The 25,320-nt window shown below is 51.3% G+C and overlaps 2 protein-coding genes across 4 annotated transcripts in view; one reads left to right on the top strand and one right to left on the bottom strand.

Annotated features, from left to right (window-relative positions):
- Positions 1 to 4,677, bottom strand: part of C8G (complement C8 gamma chain) — a 39,780-nt gene extending 35,103 nt beyond the window's left edge. Inside the window, exon 1 of the mRNA XM_068248963.1 lies at positions 4,454 to 4,677. Coding sequence (XP_068105064.1) covers positions 4,454 to 4,567 — 114 coding nt within the window. The 5' untranslated portion in view covers positions 4,568 to 4,677. The remainder of the gene's footprint in view (positions 1 to 4,453) is intronic.
- Positions 1 to 25,320, top strand: part of FBXW5 (F-box and WD repeat domain containing 5) — a 67,669-nt gene that overhangs the window by 314 nt on the left and 42,035 nt on the right. Inside the window, exon 1 of one of the 3 annotated variants that reach the window (XM_068248961.1) lies at positions 22,137 to 22,182. The exons of 1 other annotated variant lie outside the window; for it this stretch is intronic. The gene's annotated coding sequence lies outside the window, so the exon portion shown is untranslated. Of the gene's footprint in view, positions 1 to 22,136; positions 22,183 to 22,335; positions 22,426 to 25,320 lie in introns of those variants that run through there. One more of the 3 variants, XM_068248960.1, reaches the window with a different exon arrangement.

The following is a 25,320-nucleotide window of genomic DNA, read 5'->3' as shown; positions in this document are numbered from 1 at the left end:
TTGCACCAAAAGATGTGCTCGGGCTTATTTTTAGGGGATGTCTTATATTTCTATGAACACACAAGTTCCTGTGCTGTGTGTCCTCCTGCCTTCCCCACTGTGCCGCCTCTTAGTCTTCCTCTGCTAGATCTACCTCTTGTGTGCCCCTGCGTCCCCCTTGTACCTTTAGTGTCCTCCTGGTGTCCCTCCTCTATCCCCTGAACTCCTTCGTCCCATGTAACCCTATGTCCTCCTGGTGTCCCATGTGTCCTCCGATGTCCCCCTATATCCTCCTCTTACCCCTAGCTCCATGTTGCGCCATCCCCCATGTCCTGCAACGTCCCCCTACTCCTCCCCCCCCCCCCCCCCCCAGTGTGTTTCTACTGGAGCCGATGATCTCGTCAGCGGGACAATGGCTCTGTTATTGGGCGAATCACTGCACTCTCCGAGTAGCAGCGAGTGCAGTGATTGGCCCAGTGACAGAGCCTTGGTCCTGCCCATGAGACCATCAGCTCCAGTAGAGACACAAGTTGCCATTCTTTTCCCCCCCTCACTGCTAATAGGGCTTACTTTCGGGGTAGGGCTTATATTTCGAGCAGGCACAAAATTCCTGCTAGGATCTACTTTCAGGGGATGTCCTAATTTCAGGGAAAGAGGGTATCTACACCCCACAGGACTTCATCTAAAGTCCCAGGGGCGTAGATATATGTACCTAGCCGGGATCACCCGCGGCGCATTCATGCGCCCTTCTGCGTGCATTCTTGTCCTTGCCCGTTAGTACACTGATCAGTGAATGGGAACAGTTTCCACTCACCGATTAAAGTGCCTGTGATCAATGATCACCAGCATCAATAAGATACCTGTGGTCATTGACAAAAGTGAATTTGAAGCATACACTCCTTACTTCCTGCAGGGTTCCCCAAACTTTTTTGGCCCGGGGACCGCTTTCCTGTCCAAACACTTGTCCGGGGACCGGGGGGGAGGGGGGGGGGGTGTTACCGTGTTAGGGGGGGCTGGTTGTCCGCAAATTGGATTGGGCAGGGAACAGGGCTATGGTGCGGGCATAAGGAAAACCAGTGGGCCTCAAAAATAACCTCACACAGGCACAGATGTTCCACCAGTATTAGGTAGCCCCCTCCAAAGTTTAGATGGCTAGTTTTGCCCACAGTGTTATGTAGTCCCCTCCCAAGTATTGATAGCTAAATGTACCTCCAGTGTTCTGTAGCCCCCCTCCCCAGTTAGCTAGATGTGCCCCCAGCGTTCTGTATCCTCCCTCCCAGGTTAGGTAGCTAGATGTGCCCCCAGCGTTCTGTATCCCCCACCCAGGTTAGGCAGCTAGATGTGCCCCCAGCCTTCTGTAGCTCCCCTCTCAGGTTAGGTAGCTAGATGTGCCCCCAATGTTCTGTAGCCCCCCTCCCAGGTTAGGCAGCTAGATGTGCCCCCTGCATTCTGTAGCCCCCCTCCCAGGTTAGGCAGCTAGATGTGCCCCCAGCGTTCTGTAGCCCCCCTCCCAGGTTAGGTAGCTAGATGTGCCCCCAGCGTTCTGTATCCCCCACCCAGGTTAGGCAGCTAGATGTGCCCCCAGCCTTCTGTAGCTCCCCTCCCAGGTTAGGTAGCTAGATGTGCCCCCAATGTTCTGTAGCCCCCCTCCCAGGCTAGGCAGCTAGATGTGCCCCCTGCATTCTGTAGCCACCCTCCCAGGTTAGGCAGCTAGATGTGCCCCCAGCATTCTGTAGCCCCCCTCCCAGGTTAGGTAGCTAGATGTGCCCCCAGCGTTCTGTATCCCCCACCCAGGTTAGGCAGCTAGATGTGCCCCCAGCCTTCTGTAGCTCCCCTCCCAGGTTAGGTAGCTAGATGTGCCCCCAATGTTCTGTAGCCCCCCTCCCAGGTTAGGCAGCTAGATGTGCCCCCTGCATTCTGTAGCCCCCCTCCCAGGTTAGGTAGCTAGATGTGCCCCCAGCGTTCTGTATCCCCCACCCAGGTTAGGCAGCTAGATGTGCCCCCAGCGTTCTGTAGCCCCCCTCCCAGGTTAGGTAGCTAGATGTGCCCCCAGCGTTCTGTATCCCCCACCCAGGTTAGGCAGCTAGATGTGCCCCCTGCATTCTGTAGCCCCCCTCCCAGGTTAGGCAGCTAGATGTGCCCCCAGCATTCTGTAGCCCCCCTCCCAGGTTAGGTAGCTAGATGTGCCCCCAGCGTTCTGTATCCCCCACCCAGGTTAGGCAGCTAGATGTGCCCCCAGCCTTCTGTAGCTCCCCTCCCAGGTTAGGTAGCTAGATGTGCCCCCCCCCCCCCAGTAAGCCTTACCACTGCGGGTCTGGCATCTTCTATTTCCTTTCAGTCGAGCAACATGCAGCAGAGAGTTTTTCAGCATTGAGCTGTTCAGAGGAAGCACAACTGATGTTGTAATGAGAACAGTGCCACCTACTGGCACTCTGATGCATGCTGCTCTGCTGGAAGGAGAAAAAAAAAAAGAGGCTGGACCCACGGCCCAGCACAAAACAGCCCACGGACCAGCAGTGGGCTGCGGAACGGGGGTTGGGGACCCCTAACTCACATATGCAATACACAGTAGATATACAGTGGGTGGGGTGGGGGGGGGGGTCATCTAGTGGCCAAATAGTAAAATTACACCTATATACCTCTATATAAATAAAAATACATACAATACCCCATTGATTAATCCCTTACTTCCCCTCTCATAGTTAACAAAATAAAACACTTTTATAAAAAAAAGCAAATAAAATTCGCATTTAAAAAATAAAATACATAAAGTTACCTGAGGGTTTATTACTGTTATTTTTACAAATAAGGGCTTGTAATTAGTGACGAAAAATGCACCTTTATTGCCAAACAAAATATTGTCGCCATACATTGTGATAGGGACTATTTATTAATAATTGAAACGGTGTAATAACCGGACAAATAAAATATGTGGGTTTTAATTACAGTATTTTAAAACTATAATAGCTGAAAACTGAGAAATTATTATTTTCCATTTTTTTTCTTATAATTCCCATTAAAATGCATTTATAATAAAATAATAATAATAATAACCCAAAGAAAGCCTAATTGGTGGTGAAAAAAACAAGATACAGATCATTTTGGTGTGATAAGTAGTGATAAAGTTATTGGCAAATGAATGGAAGGAGCGCTGAAAGGTGAAAATTGCTCTGGTCCATAAGGGGAAAAAACCCTCAGTGGTGAACCAGTTATAAAGAGAGTCTGAAGCGAGGAAAATTACTATTGCCCAAGGTGAATCGCCGAAACCCTGTGGCCGTGCGAGGTCTCTATACCCCCTATATACAGAATACTCCGTTATTTCCTGGAGGAGGCAGAGCTTTGGGCTGTAGCTCTGCCTCCTAGCCATTCAATCACCGCAGATCGCCGCCTCTCCCCGCCCCTCTCTTTGAAAGAAGACTGAGAGGGGCGGGGAGGAGACGGAGATCAGCGGTGATTGAATGGCTAGGAGGCAGAGCTACAGCCCAAAGCTCTGCCTCCCCGGGCAGAAAAATCTGCGACTCTGAAAGTCGTAGGATTTTGCCTGTTTTTTTTTTTTGGGGGGGGGGGGGGGGGGATAGAGACCTCGGACCAGGGACGGATCAAGACCAAGTTGCGCCTTGGGCAAGGTCAGGTTTTGGCACCTAAAGGTCAGGTTTTGGCGCCTAAACTGCCATTCATTTTGCTGCCTTTAAGAATTCAACAAACTGCGCCTGGGGCAAGATACCCGCTTGCCCCCCCCCCCATCCGTCCCTCCCTCGGACAGCCGTGGGGATGCGGCGAATCATCTTGGGCAATAGTCCTGAAGAGATTTCTGAAAAAAAGATACTATTTTTGCTCGCTTCAGAATCTATTTAAAGTAGAGTGCGGACCCACCACCTCTGCTGGATGTTGGTGTGCGATCATGGGCGTAACAATCACCCCTGCAACCCCTGCCATCGCAGGGGGGCTCAGGGGCTTTGGTGAGCCCTCCTTCTCCCTCCCTCTCCCCAACTGCAAGAGTAGCCAATTAGCAAAAAAAACTCCCCGTTCGCCCCAAAAAATCTATCCCTGCCACCTCCTCCCTCCATGCAGAGTAGCAAGTAGTGGAAGCGCCTTTAATTTTTTTCCTGCTCCCAGACGCTGCTTTACAGCAGAACATTCCCTGCTGCCATTTGTCAGCTCCCAATTATGTGACCCTCGTGGGGTTCTGAGATCAAGGGAGCCCCAGCCTATCATTTTTGGAGGGGGGCCCTATTAAGTGTAGTTAAGCCCTTGTGTACAATCTTTGGGAATACTGTGCAGACATACAGTGCAGACACATAGAAGGCATTGCTTTAGGAAATCGGTCAAGTGATCAGGCCAAATGCTGCTAATTTGATCAGAGCAATCGAATAGGCCGTATATGGACAGGAGAAATCGGTGTGTGTGGCCTACTTAACACTCTCACCCAATCGTAATACAAATGCCACCAGGCTTGCTGACGTGGCGCTCTTACCTCGCTGATGTCGAAATTCTTGACATTTTCCACCTTGTCGATGGGGTTATTCTTCTGGGCCATCGCTGGGGGAGAAGCGAGGAATACTAGAAGGAGGCATACTGGGGGGAACATGACTGCAAGGTCTCCTGGCTACAATGATGAGCTGGAGGAGTCCAGCGCTCTGACCTGGGTCGTGTGTATGTTGACTTTAGACAATGGCCCTTGTGTACATTGCTGGTGTTTGCTGGCTGGTTGGGTAATCCTTATCTGTGCTGTTTGCTGGAAATGGCAAGCTCTCTTATTCTGCACAACACACTCCTAGGAGTTCTGGTTCACCAGGAGCTTGCTGGGTACTCAGACGTCAGACAAAATCACCTTTTACCCAGCCAAATTCCCTGGCTGTTTTGGGTCTGTTGCTGAAGTTGGTCAGGCGGTGACCTCGGAGGCGTTTTTTAGATTTTAACATCAGTGCAGTGGGAGTGTTCCTTTATGGTGGCCACACATCAGGCAACTTGGCGGCTGGTCGATTATTATAATCGGATGAAAATCTGTGCCGCCAAGAGCAGGGCCAATTTTGGGCCATGTGTGATGTCACACACGCACCCATATTTTTATTTATTTACTGTATTTATAAAGTGTCAAAAACACTAGGAACTTTAAGTTGTAAAAACCGTGGAACGCGAAAGGGTTAAAGGTTAGGTGTTCAGCAGTTTTGCTACAGATAAGGGAAAAGGAATAAAAGCTACAAAGTAAGTGATAAAAGCTACAAATTACAAATGGTACCGGTATATCCTTATTTAGCCTATGTAATGTGTCAGTCCTCTGACGCTGCCATTCTCTATATAAGCTCACTCCAACCTGAATTATCGCAAATTCTTTCTGTTTTAAGAAAGCAAACTTTTGTTTTTCTTAGCATTTAGTAAGAGGGCTTTTAGGACCATTGTAGTCCCTTACACACCCCAATGAGTTCTGGGTCACCATGAGCTTGCTGGTTATTCTGTCCCTCTTGGTGTTACAACCCCTACTCCATAGAGCCAAATTAATCCATGCCATGCACTGATGAGGATCAAACAATCCGAAACAGTCTGTATGCATGTTGGATTATTATGGCTCTGTACAGGGATTTTATCTGATTGCCATCTGGAGTCAGGAAGGAATTTTTTCCTTTTGGGGCTAATTGGACCATGCCTTGTGGGGGTTTTTTCGCCTTCCTCTGGATCAACAGGGGTATGTGGGGGACGGGCTGGAGTTGTACTTTGTACTGGTTGAACTCGATGGACGTATGTCTTTTTTCAACCAAAATAACTATGTAACTATGTACAAATTAACAAGCTGACACATCATCGCATTCCAGCGGATCTGGAGGTGTGTTTAGCTTCTAAAGGTAGCCATACACTGGTCGATTTGCCATTAGATCGACCAGCTGACAGATCCCTATCTGATCGAATCTGATCAGAGAGGGATCGTATGGCTGCCTTTACTGCAAACATATTGTGAATCGATTTCAGCCTGAAACCGTTTACAATCTGTGGAGCCGCCGCTGCCGCCCGTTCCCCCCCCACCTGCATACATTACCTGACGCTGGCTCCCGGGCATCTTCTCCGCATCTTCTCCACGCTGCACCCGCTCCATCCCGGCGCTTCCTGTGTCACTCCGTGACCAGGAAGTTCAAATAGAGCGCCCTCTATTTGAACTTCATGGTCACTGCAGTGACACAGGAAGCGCCGGGATGGAGCGGGTGCAGCGTGGAGAAGATGCGGAGAAGACGCCCGGGAGCCAGCGTCAGGTAATGTATACCTGATCGGATCGGCCCGGCCGCCGCTAGCAACGCGCTCCCTACCCGCGGGCGATCGAGGGTAATTTCCCGCACGGCGCAATCGACAGACCGATCTGATTTCGGGAGGAAATCGGATCGGCGGGTGCGTTTAGCGCGAACGATTGGCAGCAGATTCGAACCCAGGATCGAATCTGCTGTCGAAACGGCAGCGAATCGGGCCAGTGTATGGCCACCTTTAGGGTAACAATGGTTAATTGGCATATATTCAGCAGTGTTGCACTGGGAGACATCTCAAGCTCACTCCAACCTGAATTATCGCAAATTCTTTCTGTTTAACCACTTGCCAACCGCGCACTCATAACGCGCGTTGGCAAAGTGGTAGCTGCAGGACCAGCGACGCAGATCTGCGTCGCCGGCTGCAGGCTAATTAATCAGGAAGCAGCCGCTCGCGCGAGCGGCTGCTTTCTGTCAATTCACGGCAGGGGGCTCCGTGAATAGCCTGCGGGCCGCCGATCGCGGCTCGCAGGCTAAATGTAAACACAAGCGGAAATAATCCGCTTTGTTTACATTTGTACAACGCTGCTAACAGTAGCAGCGTTGTACTAGATCAGTGATCCCCGGCCAATCAGTGGCCGGGGATCGCTGTCACATGCCAGGCAGGAGCCTATCAGAGGCTGCACAGGACAGATCCGTTCCTGTGCAGCCTCCGATCTCCGGGGAAGGGAGGGAGGAGAGGGAAAGGGGGAATCCTGGGCTGGAGGGGGCTTTGAGGTGCGCCCCCCCCCCCCCGCCAGCCACACGCAGGCAGGAGCGATCAGACCCCCCCAGCAGGGGCGTAGCTAGAAATGACTGGGCCCCATAGCAAAAAAAAAATTATGCCCCCCCCCCCCCCCCCCTCGACCTTCCAACCCCACAGACCTCGGACCTCCCACCCAAACATTTTGTGGGACAATCTGATTTCCCCACAAAATGCAACCAGATTGTCGGCAGATTTCCCTACAATATGCAACCAGATTGTCGGCAGATTTCCCTACAATATGCAACCAGATTGTCGGCAGATTTCCCTACAATATGCAACCAGATTGTCGGCAGATTTCCCTACAATATGCAACCAGATTGTCGTCAGATTTCCACACAATATGCAACCAGATTGTCGGCAGATTTCCACACAATATGCAACCAGATTGTCGGCAGATTTCCCTACAATATGCAACCAGATTGTCGGCAGATTTCCCTACAATATGCAACCAGATTGTTGGCAGATTTCCAACACTGTACGGGGGACGCTCCTAAATAGCTATACTCGCCATTCAGGACCCACTATTCCCGGGGGAGGAAGGCAGGGAAAGGGAAAGGAGGGAAGGAAGAAGGGAGGGAGGACCAAACGGGGCTCCCTACCCTCCAGGGACGGGGGAAACCTGAGGAACAGGCACGCAGACACCAGGAGAGTTGAGAGTGGGGGAATCACCTCCCGTCCATCACCTGGCCCCAAATAGATGGGAGAGTCCAGCCATTACGGATCAAGGAAGCAAGATAGCTCCAGCCTGTCATTGAGGCCTACGGGCCCCATCGCCTCCGTGCGCAGAATTACACGTGATTCACGTCGGGTCAACTCCTGGTCCCTGTTGCCTCCTCTTCTAGAGTTCGCAACATGTAGGAGTCCCGCGAATTTCAGACATTTAGCTTTGCCCCCATGAGATTCCCTAACATGTTCAATAAGGCGTGGACACCCCTTCCCGGACTTGATGGACTTGAGGTGCTCCCCCACCCTCTCCTTCAAGGGCCTAGTTGTTTTGCCCACATAAAAGAACTGACAGGGACAAAAGATGACATAAGAGACAAACTTGGTCTGGCAGGTGATAAAAGCTCTCACCTCCCACTGTATTCCCCCCATCCTAAGATTCGTGCCCTCCAACATCTGCGGACAGTATTTGCATCTCCCGCATCTGTGATTGCCCTTTGGACGTTCCTCGGTCAGCCAGTTGGTTGGTGCTACAGAGCGATACTCGCTCCGGGTCAAGATATCCCCTAGAGTCGGGGCTCTTCTGTACACTACTCGTGGGGGGTCGGGAAAGATTTTTTGGAGCACGGGATCTCTGGTTATGAGTGACCAGTTCTTTTTGATGACTTGTGACACCTTCCTGGTCATAGGGGTATAGTCAAAGGTGCAGGTGATGGAACCACCCTTCTCAGGTCTAGGTCGTCTAACCAGAAGGGTGGACCTCTCCCTCCCCCTGGCCTTCTCCCTAGCTCCCTCCAGTGCAGCCTCATCGTAGTTCCTTGCCCGTAGGCGTGAGGTAAGTTCTCCCGCCTGTGTCTCAAATGTTTCTGGGTTAGTGTTATTGCGCTTGAGACGTAGGTACTGGCCGTATGGCAGGGAAGATTTCACATGTTCAGGGTGGTAGCTGCTCCTATGCAGCAACGAATTCACGGCTGTGGGTTTCCTAAAACCCTCACATATCAACTTTGTCCCATCTGGTTTGATCAAAAGATCCAGGAAACACACCCCACCGTCATTGATCTCAGACGTGAAGCGCATATTTATCCTGTTCACATTGAGGTGTTCCATGAATTCTCCAAACTCCCCGATTGTTCCCTGCCACACGACCAGCACATCGTCCACATAACGCGACCACACCTTGATCTTCCCACGAAACGGGTTCGAAGGACTCAACACACAATCCTCCTCCCAAGCTCCTAAAAAGAGCCCGGCATAGGTACATGCCACAGAGGTCCCCATGGCCGTCCCGGAGGTCTGGCGGTACCACCTTCCATCGAATAAGAATGCGTTGTGGGTTAGGATGTACCTGAGGCATTCACACAGGTAATCCTTGTATCCCGTATCTTTATTAGTTCTATCGAGAAATCGGCGTACCGCTTTCACCCCCTCCTCGTGGGGTATACGGCTGTACAGGCTCTCCACGTCAATCGTGGCGAGCCTGTATACCGGTCGCCACTCCGCATTCTCAACTATGTTGATCGCATCTAGGGTATCTGCCAGATAGCTGGGAACCCCCCTGAGAAGAGGGCGCAGCAGATGGTCCAAGAAGCGAGATAATCACTCCGTTAGGGACCCACACCCCGACACTATGGGCCTGCCCGGGGGACTCTCCATAGATTTGTGTAATTTGGGAAGGTGGTACCACACAGGGTACCGGGGGGACACGGGCAACAGGTCTGTGGCCAACCTCTGCGGCATGTACCCCAACTCGACTCCTCGTCTTAACAAAGTACGAAGAGTCGTCTGGTACTTGAAGGTAGGATTGTGGTCTAGGCGTTCATATTGATCACCGTTTTCCAACTGTCTGTAGGCCTCCCTCGTGTAGGCCCCACCCGACATAATCACAACATTCCCCCCCTTGTCCGCCTGTTTCACCACCAGGTCCCGGCGTTGCTGTAGCCATCTCATGGCCCTTCTCTCTGTGCTACTCAGATTATCAGGAGCCCTGTCATAACAAAGGGCCCTCATCTCATCCGAGACCTGGTGGAAAAATTGATCTATCGGCGAACCAGGGGGGATCTGCACCGCCCGCGTGGACCTACACGCTCGGAAGGCCCCAGGATTACCCAGACCCAAATTGAGGCTGGGAAGGCTCCCCTCATCCATAGAACAGTCACCACCCTCCTCCCACAGCTCCTCCAGTATCCGGAGTGCCTCCATCTCAGCCTGATCCCAGTCCACCGTGGGACTGAACCCTAGTGTGGAATCTGGGCTAGCCGTCATCGAGGGGCCTCCATCATCCTGTCCTCGGAGTCCCGTGCCCCCACTGCTGTGTATCTGGTTGAGCATCATCACTCTCGTGGTCTTGTAGAGGTCTATGAAAAAGTCCACAAAATCAAAGTCCCTGGTGGGTGAAAAGCCTAAACCCTTTTTAAGGAGGGTCAAACATGCCTCCGGGATAGTCTCTCCGGTTAAGTTGACCACCTGTAACTCCCCCACGTCATCTCCCTCCCCCCCACCCCCTACTCCCTGGTTCTTCTTTTCTTCGTACTGTTGCTCCCCTGCGTGTTGCTGACCACCACCGGGGAGTCCCACGTCACTGTCCTTTCCAGGCTTGTTCCACCTTCTGCCTCCTCGGCGGACCCGTTTCCTAAAGGGGTCGAGGCACATGGTTTGGGGGTTGGTTGCTTGGGTTTGGAGTCCGGATTACCCTTTTGCTTCTTCTTCTTAAGCTGTTTGGGTCTAGGGCGTTTCGTTCCTCTCTCGTCCTCCGTGTCTGACCCAGAATCTGTTGTCCAATACCCCTTCCCTTTCTTGGAGGGAGCCCCCTTGTTAGGAGTGCCTCCCTGACCCCAATAGAATATTTTCCCTTTCTTAAAGTCGTCCTGGTCTCGATGGAATTTTTTCAATTTCCTCGCCTTCAGCTCGTTTTGTATAGGCAAGATCTTTTTTTCAATCTTTGTAATTATCGTGTCAAAGTTCTCCTCCGTTGTGGCCTCCTGTAGCAATTCTCTGGTCTCTTGCAATTCTCCTGACACCTTATTGTGTTCTGCTATAGTCCGCTCTCTCACAATATCCTGCAAGGTCCTGCAGTAATTCAAATGGGCCGTCTCCCACTTCTCCATAAACTGCCTATCCTCCCGATACTCCGAAGGCTCCCTATAGGATCTGAAGCCTCGGGCGATGTATCCTGCTTCCTTGTACTTGTTAAGCGTAGTAGCAGTCCAGAAAAGTTTGGTCTCCCTCTCACAAAGGCCTCCCAACCTCAATTCCAGCACCCTGGTCACTACCTCCCGGTTGGCTGGTGCAGGACTAACGCCGTGGTCAAATATGGTACTTGCTCCAGCGCGACCTTCCGAAACACCTTGGCTTATGAGTGGATAGTCCAGGGAGGAATCACTATCACTCTCTGACTCCTGTAACTCCACATCTGGTGTTCCCCCTTCAGCATGCATCAATGCGACTGGTGCTCTGGGCTAGTAATTCAAAGTGGTACACAAAAGATGCTGGTTGGCCCGGCACTCAGTAAGGGGGAAGTTGTTAGGTCTGCTGCACCATATACAATATACAGTCCCCGTCCTAATCCTTGCTGCAACTGGGATCTTAGCGTGTGGAAGCGTGCAGACAGATCTTTCTCAAACACAGGTTCATATGCAGCACACACAAGACAATCCGTGCACCGCCTCCTTGATACACTGTATTTATTTTCCCATGTAATACATCAGCAGATGGATAGGCAATATTCCAGTGACAGTGTTCACATATACATTTGCATTATGTCAATCTGACCTGTGCCGTGGACGGGTGCGGGGGGGTGACCAGGGGATGGGAGGACTGCGCGACAGCCGTTTCGCGCCGGTGTGGCGCTTGTTCACGTGCAGGTATCCTTGGGCGAATGGCGGCGTGTACGGGCTTCCGTGATGACACTCGGAAGCCCCGCCCATCACGCACGCCATTGGCTCCTGGGTGCTGGGTAGTGATTAGGTGCGAGGCTAGGGGGGAGGAGACCGGCCTGTGACATGGCATTGGTTAAGTGGTTGCTGTGTCAACAAAGACACGCATATACAGTGATTACAGATCGCCGCAACATGGCGAATTTAAACTGTGCATTCATTATAAACATCATACCGTGAATCGATCCAAAATATACAATTATTAGTGCCCTAACCCATTCATTATGGAACTTCAAACACTTGTGCTTTCTTTGTGTCTTATAAAAGACGCGCTCGCACTGGGCCAATGTGACTGCCTGAACCGTGCCTAAATCTCCACCTGCTTTTTACATAAAAAACATTTTATTAGAAACCTCATTTAAAAACACCCTGATTACCCCATTTTAAAATCACTATGAAGTTGGTGAGGGAAGTTAGTGAATAGGGAGACGCAAGCCTCCGGACCATTTACTTGAAGCTTTTACTATAAAGTCCCCTCCCCTTTCTTAGGTCATCCCCATTCCCTTCTGAAGTATACGGGAACACTCCAGCCGGCACCCTTTCATTCTCGGCGCCAACATTGGGGAATGGGGGGGGGGGGAGGGAAAAGTTGGGGGGAGAGAAAGTTGGGGGGAAAAAAAAGTTGGGGGGAAAAGTTCGCGGCTCGCAGGCTAAATGTAAACACAAGCGGAAATAATCCGCTTTGTTTACATTTGTACAACGCTGCTAACAGTAGCAGCGTTGTACTAGATCAGTGATCCCCGGCCAATCAGTGGCCGGGGATCGCTGTCACATGCCAGGCAGGAGCCTATCAGAGGCTGCACAGGACAGATCCGTTCCTGTGCAGCCTCCGATCTCCGGGGAAGGGAGGGAGGAGAGGGAAAGGGGGAATCCTGGGCTGGAGGGGGCTTTGAGGTGCGCCCCCCCCCCCCCCCGCCAGCCACACGCAGGCAGGAGCGATCAGACCCCCCCAGCAGGGGCGTAGCTAGAAATGACTGGGCCCCATAGCAAAAAAAAAATTATGCCCCCCCCCCCCCCCCTCGACCTTCCAACCCCACAGACCTCGGACCTCCCACCCAAACATTTTGTGGGACAATCTGATTTCCCCACAAAATGCAACCAGATTGTCGGCAGATTTCCCTACAATATGCAACCAGATTGTCGGCAGATTTCCCTACAATATGCAACCAGATTGTCGGCAGATTTCCCTACAATATGCAACCAGATTGTCGGCAGATTTCCCTACAATATGCAACCAGATTGTCGTCAGATTTCCACACAATATGCAACCAGATTGTCGGCAGATTTCCACACAATATGCAACCAGATTGTCGGCAGATTTCCCTACAATATGCAACCAGATTGTCGGCAGATTTCCCTACAATATGCAACCAGATTGTTGGCAGATTTCCCCACAAATTGCAATCAGATTGTCGCCAGATTTCCCCACAAAATGCAATCAGATTGTCGCCAGATTTCCCCACAAAATGCAGTATATGTAGTTAGGTCTATAGTGGGCTAACATTAATTACCAGTGGTACACAAAAGATGCTGGTTGGCCCGGCACTCAGTAAGGGGGAAGTTGTTAGGTCTGCTGCACCATATACAATATACAGTCCCCGTCCTAATCCTTGCTGCAACTGGGATCTTAGCGTGTGGAAGCGTGCAGACAGATCTTTCTCAAACACAGGTTCATATGCAGCACACACAAGACAATCCGTGCACCGCCTCCTTGATACACTGTATTTATTTTCCCATGTAATACATCAGCAGATGGATAGGCAATATTCCAGTGACAGTGTTCACATATACATTTGCATTATGTCAATCTGACCTGTGCCGTGGACGGGTGCGGGGGGGTGACCAGGGGATGGGAGGACTGCGCGACAGCCGTTTCGCGCCGGTGTGGCGCTTGTTCACGTGCAGGTATCCTTGGGCGAATGGCGGCGTGTACGGGCTTCCGTGATGACACTCGGAAGCCCCGCCCATCACGCACGCCATTGGCTCCTGGGTGCTGGGTAGTGATTAGGTGCGAGGCTAGGGGGGAGGAGACCGGCCTGTGACATGGCATTGGTTAAGTGGTTGCTGTGTCAACAAAGACACGCATATACAGTGATTACAGATCGCCGCAACATGGCGAATTTAAACTGTGCATACATTATAAACATCATACCGTGAATCGATCCAAAATATACAATTATTAGTGCCCTAACCCATTCATTATGGAACTTCAAACACTTGTGCTTTCTTTGTGTCTTATAAAAGACGCGCTCGCACTGGGCCAATGTGACTGCCTGAACCGTGCCTAAATCTCCACCTGCTTTTTACATAAAAAACATTTTATTAGAAACCTCATTTAAAAACACCCTGATTACCCCATTTTAAAATCACTATGAAGTTGGTGAGGGAAGTTAGTGAATAGGGAGACGCAAGCCTCCGGACCATTTACTTGAAGCTTTTACTATAAAGTCCCCTCCCCTTTCTTAGGTCATCCCCATTCCCTTCTGAAGTATACGGGAACACTCCAGCCGGCACCCTTTCATTCTCGGCGCCAACATTGGGGAATGGGGGGGGGGAGGGAAAAGTTGGGGGGAGAGAAAGTTGGGGGGAAAAAAAAGTTGGGGGGAAAAGTTGGAGGGAAGAAAAGGGGCCCCCAGCCCAGCCCATTAAGAACGGGGAATATATACTTTGACGTATAAGGGTGTGGGGGTGCGGTGGATGTGCAGGCAGTGCACATATGTCCAGGGGAGGGGGGGGGGGGGGGGAAAGGGGAAACAGACGCCACCGGAACATGTATCATGTCCATGAGGCGTCACCCACCCCCCCATTTAGCATTAAGGACCATGAACGGGGGCATGGCCCCCCCCATTCTTTTGGCCACTAGGCCTATCACCATCCACAAACTAAATGCACCTGCCTCACCCCAGCACATCCCCACCGGTGGTGTACCCAAAACCGTGTGCCTCAGGTCCATGGTATATTACCTTCTAAAACCGGGGGCACACTGTACGGGGGACGCTCCTAAATAGCTATACTCGCCATTCAGGACCCACTATTCCCGGGGGAGGAAGGCAGGGAAAGGGAAAGGAGGGAAGGAAGAAGGGAGGGAGGACCAAACGGGGCTCCCTACCCTCCAGGGACGGGGGAAACCTGAGGAACAGGCACGCAGACACCAGGAGAGTTGAGAGTGGGGGAATCACCTCCCGTCCATCACCTGGCCCCAAATAGATGGGAGAGTCCAGCCATTACGGATCAAGGAAGCAAGATAGCTCCAGCCTGTCATTGAGGCCTACGGGCCCCATCGCCTCCGTGCGCAGAATTACACGTGATTCACGTCGGGTCAACTCCTGGTCCCTGTTGCCTCCTCTTCTAGAGTTCGCAACATGTAGGAGTCCCGCGAATTTCAGACATTTAGCTTTGCCCCCATGAGATTCCCTAACATGTTCAATAAGGCGTGGACACCCCTTCCCGGACTTGATGGACTTGAGGTGCTCCCCCACCCTCTCCTTCAAGGGCCTAGTTGTTTTGCCCACATAAAAGAACTGACAGGGACAAAAGATGACATAAGAGACAAACTTGGTCTGGCAGGTGATAAAAGCTCTCACCTCCCACTGTATTCCCCCCATCCTAAGATTCGTGCCCTCCAACATCTGCGGACAGTATTTGCATCTCCCGCATCTGTGATTGCCCTTTGGACGTTCCTCGGTCAGCCAGTTGGTTGGTGCTACAGAGCGATACTCGCTCCGGGTCAAGATATCCCCTAGAGTCGGGGCTCTTCTGTACACTACTCGTGGGGGGTCGGGAAAGATTTTTTGGAGCACGGGATCTCTGGTTATGAGTGACCAGTTCTTTTTGATGACTTGTGACACCTTCCTGGTCATAGGGGTATAGTCAAAGGTGCAGGTGATGGAACCACCCTTCTCAGGTCTAGGTCGTCTAACCAGAAGGGTGGACCTCTCCCTCCCCCTGGCCTTCTCCCTAGCTCCCTCCAGTGCAGCCTCATCGTAGTTCCTTGCCCGTAGGCGTGAGGTAAGTTCTCCCGCCTGTGTCTCAAATGTTTCTGGGTTAGTGTTATTGCGCTTGAGACGTAGGTACTGGCCGTATGGCAGGGAAGATTTCACATGTTCAGGGTGGTAGCTGCTCCTATGCAGCAACGAATTCACGGCTGTGGGTTTCCTAAAACCCTCACATATCAACTTTGTCCCATCTGGTTTGATCAAAAGATCCAGGAAACACACCCCACCGTCATTGATCTCAGACGTGAAGCGCATATTTATCCTGTTCACATTGAGGTGTTCCATGAATTCTCCAAACTCCCCGATTGTTCCCTGCCACACGACCAGCACATCGTCCACATAACGCGACCACACCTTGATCTTCCCACGAAACGGGTTCGAAGGACTCAACACACAATCCTCCTCCCAAGCTCCTAAAAAGAGCCCGGCATAGGTACATGCCACAGAGGTCCCCATGGCCGTCCCGGAGGTCTGGCGGTACCACCTTCCATCGAATAAGAATGCGTTGTGGGTTAGGATGTACCTGAGGCATTCACACAGGTAATCCTTGTATCCCGTATCTTTATTAGTTCTATCGAGAAATCGGCGTACCGCTTTCACCCCCTCCTCGTGGGGTATACGGCTGTACAGGCTCTCCACGTCAATCGTGGCGAGCCTGTATACCGGTCGCCACTCCGCATTCTCAACTATGTTGATCGCATCTAGGGTATCTGCCAGATAGCTGGGAACCCCCCTGAGAAGAGGGCGCAGCAGATGGTCCAAGAAGCGAGATAATCACTCCGTTAGGGACCCACACCCCGACACTATGGGCCTGCCCGGGGGACTCTCCATAGATTTGTGTAATTTGGGAAGGTGGTACCACACAGGGTACCGGGGGGACACGGGCAACAGGTCTGTGGCCAACCTCTGCGGCATGTACCCCAACTCGACTCCTCGTCTTAACAAAGTACGAAGAGTCGTCTGGTACTTGAAGGTAGGATTGTGGTCTAGGCGTTCATATTGATCACCGTTTTCCAACTGTCTGTAGGCCTCCCTCGTGTAGGCCCCACCCGACATAATCACAACATTCCCCCCCTTGTCCGCCTGTTTCACCACCAGGTCCCGGCGTTGCTGTAGCCATCTCATGGCCCTTCTCTCTGTGCTACTCAGATTATCAGGAGCCCTGTCATAACAAAGGGCCCTCATCTCATCCGAGACCTGGTGGAAAAATTGATCTATCGGCGAACCAGGGGGGATCTGCACCGCCCGCGTGGACCTACACGCTCGGAAGGCCCCAGGATTACCCAGACCCAAATTGAGGCTGGGAAGGCTCCCCTCATCCATAGAACAGTCACCACCCTCCTCCCACAGCTCCTCCAGTATCCGGAGTGCCTCCATCTCAGCCTGATCCCAGTCCACCGTGGGACTGAACCCTAGTGTGGAATCTGGGCTAGCCGTCATCGAGGGGCCTCCATCATCCTGTCCTCGGAGTCCCGTGCCCCCACTGCTGTGTATCTGGTTGAGCATCATCACTCTCGTGGTCTTGTAGAGGTCTATGAAAAAGTCCACAAAATCAAAGTCCCTGGTGGGTGAAAAGCCTAAACCCTTTTTAAGGAGGGTCAAACATGCCTCCGGGATAGTCTCTCCGGTTAAGTTGACCACCTGTAACTCCCCCACGTCATCTCCCTCCCCCCCACCCCCTACTCCCTGGTTCTTCTTTTCTTCGTACTGTTGCTCCCCTGCGTGTTGCTGACCACCACCGGGGAGTCCCACGTCACTGTCCTTTCCAGGCTTGTTCCACCTTCTGCCTCCTCGGCGGACCCGTTTCCTAAAGGGGTCGAGGCACATGGTTTGGGGGTTGGTTGCTTGGGTTTGGAGTCCGGATTACCCTTTTGCTTCTTCTTCTTAAGCTGTTTGGGTCTAGGGCGTTTCGTTCCTCTCTCGTCCTCCGTGTCTGACCCAGAATCTGTTGTCCAATACCCCTTCCCTTTCTTGGAGGGAGCCCCCTTGTTAGGAGTGCCTCCCTGACCCCAATAGAATATTTTCCCTTTCTTAAAGTCGTCCTGGTCTCGATGGAATTTTTTCAATTTCCTCGCCTTCAGCTCGTTTTGTATAGGCAAGATCTTTTTTTCAATCTTTGTAATTATCGTGTCAAAGTTCTCCTCCGTTGTGGCCTCCTGTAGCAATTCTCTGGTCTCTTGCAATTCTCCTGACACCTTATTGTGTTCTGCTATAGTCCGCTCTCTCACAATATCCTGCAAGGTCCTGCAGTAATTCAAATGGGCCGTCTCCCACTTCTCCATAAACTGCCTATCCTCCCGATACTCCGAAGGCTCCCTATAGGATCTGAAGCCTCGGGCGATGTATCCTGCTTCCTTGTACTTGTTAAGCGTAGTAGCAGTCCAGAAAAGTTTGGTCTCCCTCTCACAAAGGCCTCCCAACCTCAATTCCAGCACCCTGGTCACTACCTCCCGGTTGGCTGGTGCAGGACTAACGCCGTGGTCAAATATGGTACTTGCTCCAGCGCGACCTTCCGAAACACCTTGGCTTATGAGTGGATAGTCCAGGGAGGAATCACTATCACTCTCTGACTCCTGTAACTCCACATCTGGTGTTCCCCCTTCAGCATGCATCAATGCGACTGGTGCTCTGGGCTAGTAATTCAAAGTGGTACACAAAAGATGCTGGTTGGCCCGGCACTCAGTAAGGGGGAAGTTGTTAGGTCTGCTGCACCATATACAATATACAGTCCCCGTCCTAATCCTTGCTGCAACTGGGATCTTAGCGTGTGGAAGCGTGCAGACAGATCTTTCTCAAACACAGGTTCATATGCAGCACACACAAGACAATCCGTGCACCGCCTCCTTGATACACTGTATTTATTTTCCCATGTAATACATCAGCAGATGGATAGGCAATATTCCAGTGACAGTGTTCACATATACATTTGCATTATGTCAATCTGACCTGTGCCGTGGACGGGTGCGGGGGGGTGACCAGGGGATGGGAGGACTGCGCGACAGCCGTTTCGCGCCGGTGTGGCGCTTGTTCACGTGCAGGTATCCTTGGGCGAATGGCGGCGTGTACGGGCTTCCGTGATGACACTCGGAAGCCCCGCCCATCACGCACGCCATTGGCTCCTGGGTGCTGGGTAGTGATTAGGTGCGAGGCTAGGGGGGAGGAGACCGGCCTGTGACATGGCATTGGTTAAGTGGTTGCTGTGTCAACAAAGACACGCATATACAGTGATTACAGATCGCCGCAACATGGCGAATTTAAACTGTGCATTCATTATAAACATCATACCGTGAATCGATCCAAAATATACAATTATTAGTGCCCTAACCCATTCATTATGGAACTTCAAACACTTGTGCTTTCTTTGTGTCTTATAAAAGACGCGCTCGCACTGGGCCAATGTGACTGCCTGAACCGTGCCTAAATCTCCACCTGCTTTTTACATAAAAAACATTTTATTAGAAACCTCATTTAAAAACACCCTGATTACCCCATTTTAAAATCACTATGAAGTTGGTGAGGGAAGTTAGTGAATAGGGAGACGCAAGCCTCCGGACCATTTACTTGAAGCTTTTACTATAAAGTCCCCTCCCCTTTCTTAGGTCATCCCCATTCCCTTCTGAAGTATACGGGAACACTCCAGCCGGCACCCTTTCATTCTCGGCGCCAACATTGGGGAATGGGGGGGGGGGGAGGGAAAAGTTGGGGGGAGAGAAAGTTGGGGGGAAAAAAAAGTTGGGGGGAAAAGTTCGCGGCTCGCAGGCTAAATGTAAACACAAGCGGAAATAATCCGCTTTGTTTACATTTGTACAACGCTGCTAACAGTAGCAGCGTTGTACTAGATCAGTGATCCCCGGCCAATCAGTGGCCGGGGATCGCTGTCACATGCCAGGCAGGAGCCTATCAGAGGCTGCACAGGACAGATCCGTTCCTGTGCAGCCTCCGATCTCCGGGGAAGGGAGGGAGGAGAGGGAAAGGGGGAATCCTGGGCTGGAGGGGGCTTTGAGGTGCGCCCCCCCCCCCCCCCCGCCAGCCACACGCAGGCAGGAGCGATCAGACCCCCCCAGCAGGGGCGTAGCTAGAAATGACTGGGCCCCATAGCAAAAAAAAAATTATGCCCCCCCCCCCCCCTCGACCTTCCAACCCCACAGACCTCGGACCTCCCACCCAAACATTTTGTGGGACAATCTGATTTCCCCACAAAATGCAACCAGATTGTCGGCAGATTTCCCTACAATATGCAACCAGATTGTCGGCAGATTTCCCTACAATATGCAACCAGATTGTCGGCAGATTTCCCTACAATATGCAACCAGATTGTCGGCAGATTTCCCTACAATATGCAACCAGATTGTCGTCAGATTTCCACACAATATGCAACCAGATTGTCGGCAGATTTCCACACAATATGCAACCAGATTGTCGGCAGATTTCCCTACAATATGCAACCAGATTGTCGGCAGATTTCCCTACAATATGCAACCAGATTGTTGGCAGATTTCCCCACAAATTGCAATCAGATTGTCGCCAGATTTCCCCACAAAATGCAGTATATGTAGTTAGGTCTATAGTGGGCTAACATTAATTACCTGGAGGGAGGGTGGTTGGGCAGGCTGGCACACTATTTGCGGTGCAGGCAATGCACTGGGTAGGCAGTTAGGTAGCTGGGTGGGAGGGTAGGGAGATAGGTAGACGAGTGGGAGGGTAGGCAGATAGGTAGACGGGTGGGCAGTTAGGTAGCCGGGTGGGAAGTTAGGTAGAAAGGTGGGCAGTTAGGTAGCCGGTGGGAAGTTAGGTAGCCAGGTGGCAGGGTGGGCAGTTAGGTAACCGGGTGGGCAGTTAGGTAGCTGGGTGGCAGGGTAGGCAGATAGGTAGCTGGGTGGCAGGGTAGGCAGTTAGACAGCTGGGTGGGCAGTTAGGTAGCTGGGTGGCAGGGTAGGCAGATAGGTAGCCAGGTGGGCAGCTAGGTAGCTGGGTGGGCAGTTAGGTAGCCGGGTGGGCAGTTAGATATCCAGGTGGGAGTATGGGCAGTTAGGTAGCCAGGTGGGCAGTTAGGTAGCCGGGTGGGCAGTTAGGTAGCTGGGTGGCAGGGTAGGCAGTTAGGTGGCAGGGTGGGCAGTAAGGTAGCCAGGTGGGAGGGTGAGCAGTTAGGTAGCCTGGTGGGAGGGTGGATAGTTAGGTAGTGGGCAGTTAGGTAGCCGGGTGGGCAGCTAGGTAGCTGGGTGGGCAGTTAGGTAGCCGGGTGGGCAGTTAGGTAGCCAGGTGGGCAGTTAGGTAGCCAGGTGGGCAGTTAGGTAGCAGGGTGGGTGGGCAGTTAGGTAGCCCTCAGTTAGGTAGCCGGGTGGGCAGTTAGGTAGTGGGCAGTTAGGTAGCCGGGTGGGCAGTTAGGTAGCCGGGTGGGCAGTTAGGTGGTGGGCAGTTAGGTAGCCGGGTGGGAGGGTGGGCAGTTAGGTAGCCGGGTGGGAGGGTGGGCAGTTAGGTAGCCGTGCGGGAGGGGAGGTAGCTGCCTCACCTGGGGTCCTTCCTCCTTTTATCAGCGGCGGGAGGTGCGTCATATACAGAAGGCTCCGTCGGAGTAATCAGCCACTAGAGGTTCAGCTGCCTCCGGGCTACGGTGTCCCCACTGTATTGCTGCTCGCAATAGACCAGGAAGTGGTGCGAGCAGCAATACAGTGGGGACACCGTAGCCCGGAAGCAGCTGAACCTCTAGTGGCTGCTTACCCCCGCCGGAGCCTTCTGTATATGACTCACCTCCCGCCGCTGATAAAAGGAGGGGGGGCACTGAGGTGAGGGAGGGGGGCCCGGCGAAACAAAACAAAAAAAAAAGTCCTCTCGGGCAGTTGCGGGCCCCCTGTGACGTAGCGCTGCCGCGGGGCCCCGTAGCAACGCTATGGCGGCTATCCCCATTGCTACGCCACTGCCCCCCAGCACATCATACCCCTAGTGGGGAAAAAAGGGGGGCGATCTGGTCGCTCTGCCTGGTGTTTGATCTGTGCTGGGGGCTGTAGAGCCCACCCAGCACAGATCAGCGAAAACAGCGCTGGTCCTTAAGGGGGGTAAAGGTGGGTCATCAAGTGGTTAAAGAAAGCAAGATTTTGTTTTTCTCCGTATAAGGAGTGTGGCAGTGTGTGTAGCTGTAGTACAGTTTCTTGGCCAGCAGGTGGCGGCAGCGCAGCAGGCAGCTATTGGTTGAGGTGACGGTGCCATTCTCCGTATAGTGTGGCTGCAATGCGGCTTCTCGGCCAGCAGGTGGCGGTAGCGCTGCCTGTAGTGAGTGTATGATGTGACGCTGCCGTTCACCGTATATGGAGTGTAGCTGCAGTGCAGCTTCTCGGCCAGCAGGTGGCGGCAGCGCTGCAGGCAAGAGAGTATGAGGTGACGTTGCCGTTCTCCGTATATGGAGTGCGGCAATGTGTGTGGCTGCAGTGCGCCTTCCCGGCCAGCAGGTGGCGGTGTAGTGACAGACAGCGCAGCAGGCAGAAGGCCGCTATTGGTCAAAGTATGAGGTGACGCTGCGGCCTGATAGCCCCGCCCATACTCTGGCTGCAGTCTCCTCCTGATTGGAATATTATTCTATATGTGGTGTAATGTATAATGAGTATAAATAACCTGCATGTATGTATCGGTACTCAGCGGCCCCGTCCCTCCCCTTGGCAGCGCTGCTGCCACCATAGAGAGGAGGGGGAGGAGCGGAGCGGCCATAGAGGGGAGGGGAGAGGGAAGAGCCGGAAGTGGGGGTGAGGAGCTGAGCCTGGTGAAGGCTGCAGGGAGGAGCCACCTGTGTGACAGGACTGGGCAGAGGAGCTGACACTCTAATTCTGCTGGGGGTAAAACTGACCTCGTGTTCACAGTTAGGAGCACCGTCTATGCTGACACTGCCCTATACACTAACTGACACTGCTCTGTACTAACTGAGACTACCCTATACACTGACTGACAGGGCTCTGCATACTAACTGAGACTGCTCTGTGTACTAACTGAGACTGCTCTGTGTACTAACTGAGACTGCTCTATACACTGACTGACAGTGCTCTGCATACTAACTGACACTGCTCTGTACTAACTGAGACTGCCCTATACACTGACTGACAGTGCTCTGCGTACTAACTGACACTGCTCTGTACTAACTGAGACTGCTCTGTACTAACAGAGACTGGTCTATACACTGACTGACAGTGCTCTGCATACTAACTGACACTGCTCTGTACTAACTGAGACTGCCCTATACACTGACTGACACTGCTCTGTACTAACAGAGACTACCCTATACACTGACTGACAGGGCTCTGCATACTAACTGACACTGCTCTGTGTACTAACTGAGACTGCTCTATACACTGACTGACAGTGCTCTGCATACTAACTGACACTGCTCTGTACTAACTGAGACTGCCCTATACACTGACTGACAGTGCTCTGCATACTAACTGACACTGCTCTGTACTAACTGAGACTGCTCTGTATTAACAGAGACTGTTCTATACACTGACTGACAGTGCTCTGCATACTAACTGACACTGCACTGTACTAACTGAGACTACCCTATACACTGACTGACAGTGCTCTGCATACTAACTGACACTGCTCTGTTCTAACTGAGACTACCCTATACACTGACTGACAGTGCTCTGCATACTAACTGACACTGCTCTGTGTACTAACTGAGACTGCTCTATACACTGACTGACACTGCTCTGCATACTAACTGACACTGCTCTGTACTAACTGAGACTGCCCTATACACTGACTGACAGTGCTCTGCATACTAACTGACACTGCTCTGTACTAACAGAGACTGCCCTATACACTGACTGACAGTGCTCTGCATACTAACTGACACTGCTCTGTGTACTAACTGAGACTGCTCTATACATTGACTGACAGTGCTCTGCATACTAACTGACACTGCTCTTTACTAACTGAGACTGCCTTATACACTGACTGACAGTGCTCTGCATACTATCTGACACTGCTCTGTACTAACTGAGACTGCCCTATACACTGACTGACAGTGCACTGCATACTAACTGACACTGCTCTGTACTAACTGAGACTGCCCTATACACTGACTGACAGTGCTCTGCATACTAACTGACACTGCTCTTTATACTAACTGACACTGTATACTGATGACTGACACTGCTCTGTATACTAACTGACAGTGCTCTGTATACTAACTGAGACTGCTCTATACACTGACTGACAGTGCTCTGCATACTAACTGACACTGCTGTATACTAACTGAGACTGCTCTATACACTGACTGACAGTGCTCTGCATACTAACTGACACTGCTCTTTACTAACTGAGACTGCCCTATACACTGACTGACAGTGCTCTGCATACTATCTGACACTGCTCTGTACTAACTGAGACTGCCCTATACACTGAGTGACAGTGCTCTGCATACTAACTGACACTGCTCTTTATACTAACTGACACTGTATACTGACATGCCTCTGTATACTGACGACTGACACTGCTCTGTATACTAACTGACAGTGCTCTGTATACTAACTGAGACTGCTCTATACACTGACACTGTATACTGACTGACAATGCTTTGCATACTGACATTACTCTGCACACTGACTGACTCTGCTCTATATACTAACTGGCACTGCTCTGTATACTGACTGACATTCCTCTGTATACTAACTGACATTGCTCAGCATACTGACTGACACAGCTCTACATACTGACTGACACTGTATACTGACATTCCTCTGTATACTGACTGACTTTGTTCTGCGTACTGACACTGATCTGTATACTAACTGACATTGCTCTGCATACTGACTGGCATTGCTCTGTATACTAATTGACAGTGCTCTGTATACTAACTGACTGTGCTGCATACTGACACTGCTCTGTATACGGACTGACAGTTATCTGTGTACTGACTGAAAGTGCTCTGTATGCTAATTGGCATTGCCCTGCATACTCACACTGCTCTGTATACTAACTGACAGTGATCTGTGTGCTGAGTGACAGTGCTATGTATACTGACTAACAGTGCTCTGTATGCTGACATTGCTTTTCATACTGACACTGCGCTTTATACTAATTTACAGTCATCTGCCTACTAACTGACTCTGCTCTGCATACTGACACTGCTCTGTATATTTACTGACATTGCTCTGCAAACTGATACTATTCTATATGCTATCTGACACTGTTCTGCTTCTGTATACTAACTGACAATGGTCTACATACTGACAGTGCTCTGTATACTAACTGACTCTGCATACTGACACTGTTCTGTGTACTTACTGACACATACTTACACTGCTTTGTATACTAACTGACACTGCTGTCCTACATACTGTGACACTGCTCTATATAACAACTGCCATTACCTTATGTAGACTGTCACAGTTCTGTATACTAACTGACCCTGCTTTATAGTAATTGACAGTGTTTTGAATACACTGACACTGCTCCACATTCTTACTGATGCCCTTTATACACTTACGCTGCTGTGTATAGCTTCACTGCCCTATATACATTTACACTGACTGACATTGCCCTATATACTAACTGACATTGCCCTATGTATACGGACACTGTGATATATACTAACTGGCATGTCCTATGTGCACTGACTCTGTATTCTATACTAACTGACAATGCACATTATACACTGACACTGTGCGATATAGTAACTGACATTGCCTTATGTACACTGACACTGTGCTATGCTGACAATGCTCTGTATAAGT

Source organism: Hyperolius riggenbachi, chromosome 8 (assembly GCF_040937935.1).
Source record: "Hyperolius riggenbachi isolate aHypRig1 chromosome 8, aHypRig1.pri, whole genome shotgun sequence".
NCBI lineage: Eukaryota > Metazoa > Chordata > Amphibia > Anura > Hyperoliidae > Hyperolius > Hyperolius riggenbachi.
The sequence above is the reverse complement of the archived record's forward strand: the minus strand, read 5'-3'. Positions and strand labels throughout refer to the sequence as shown.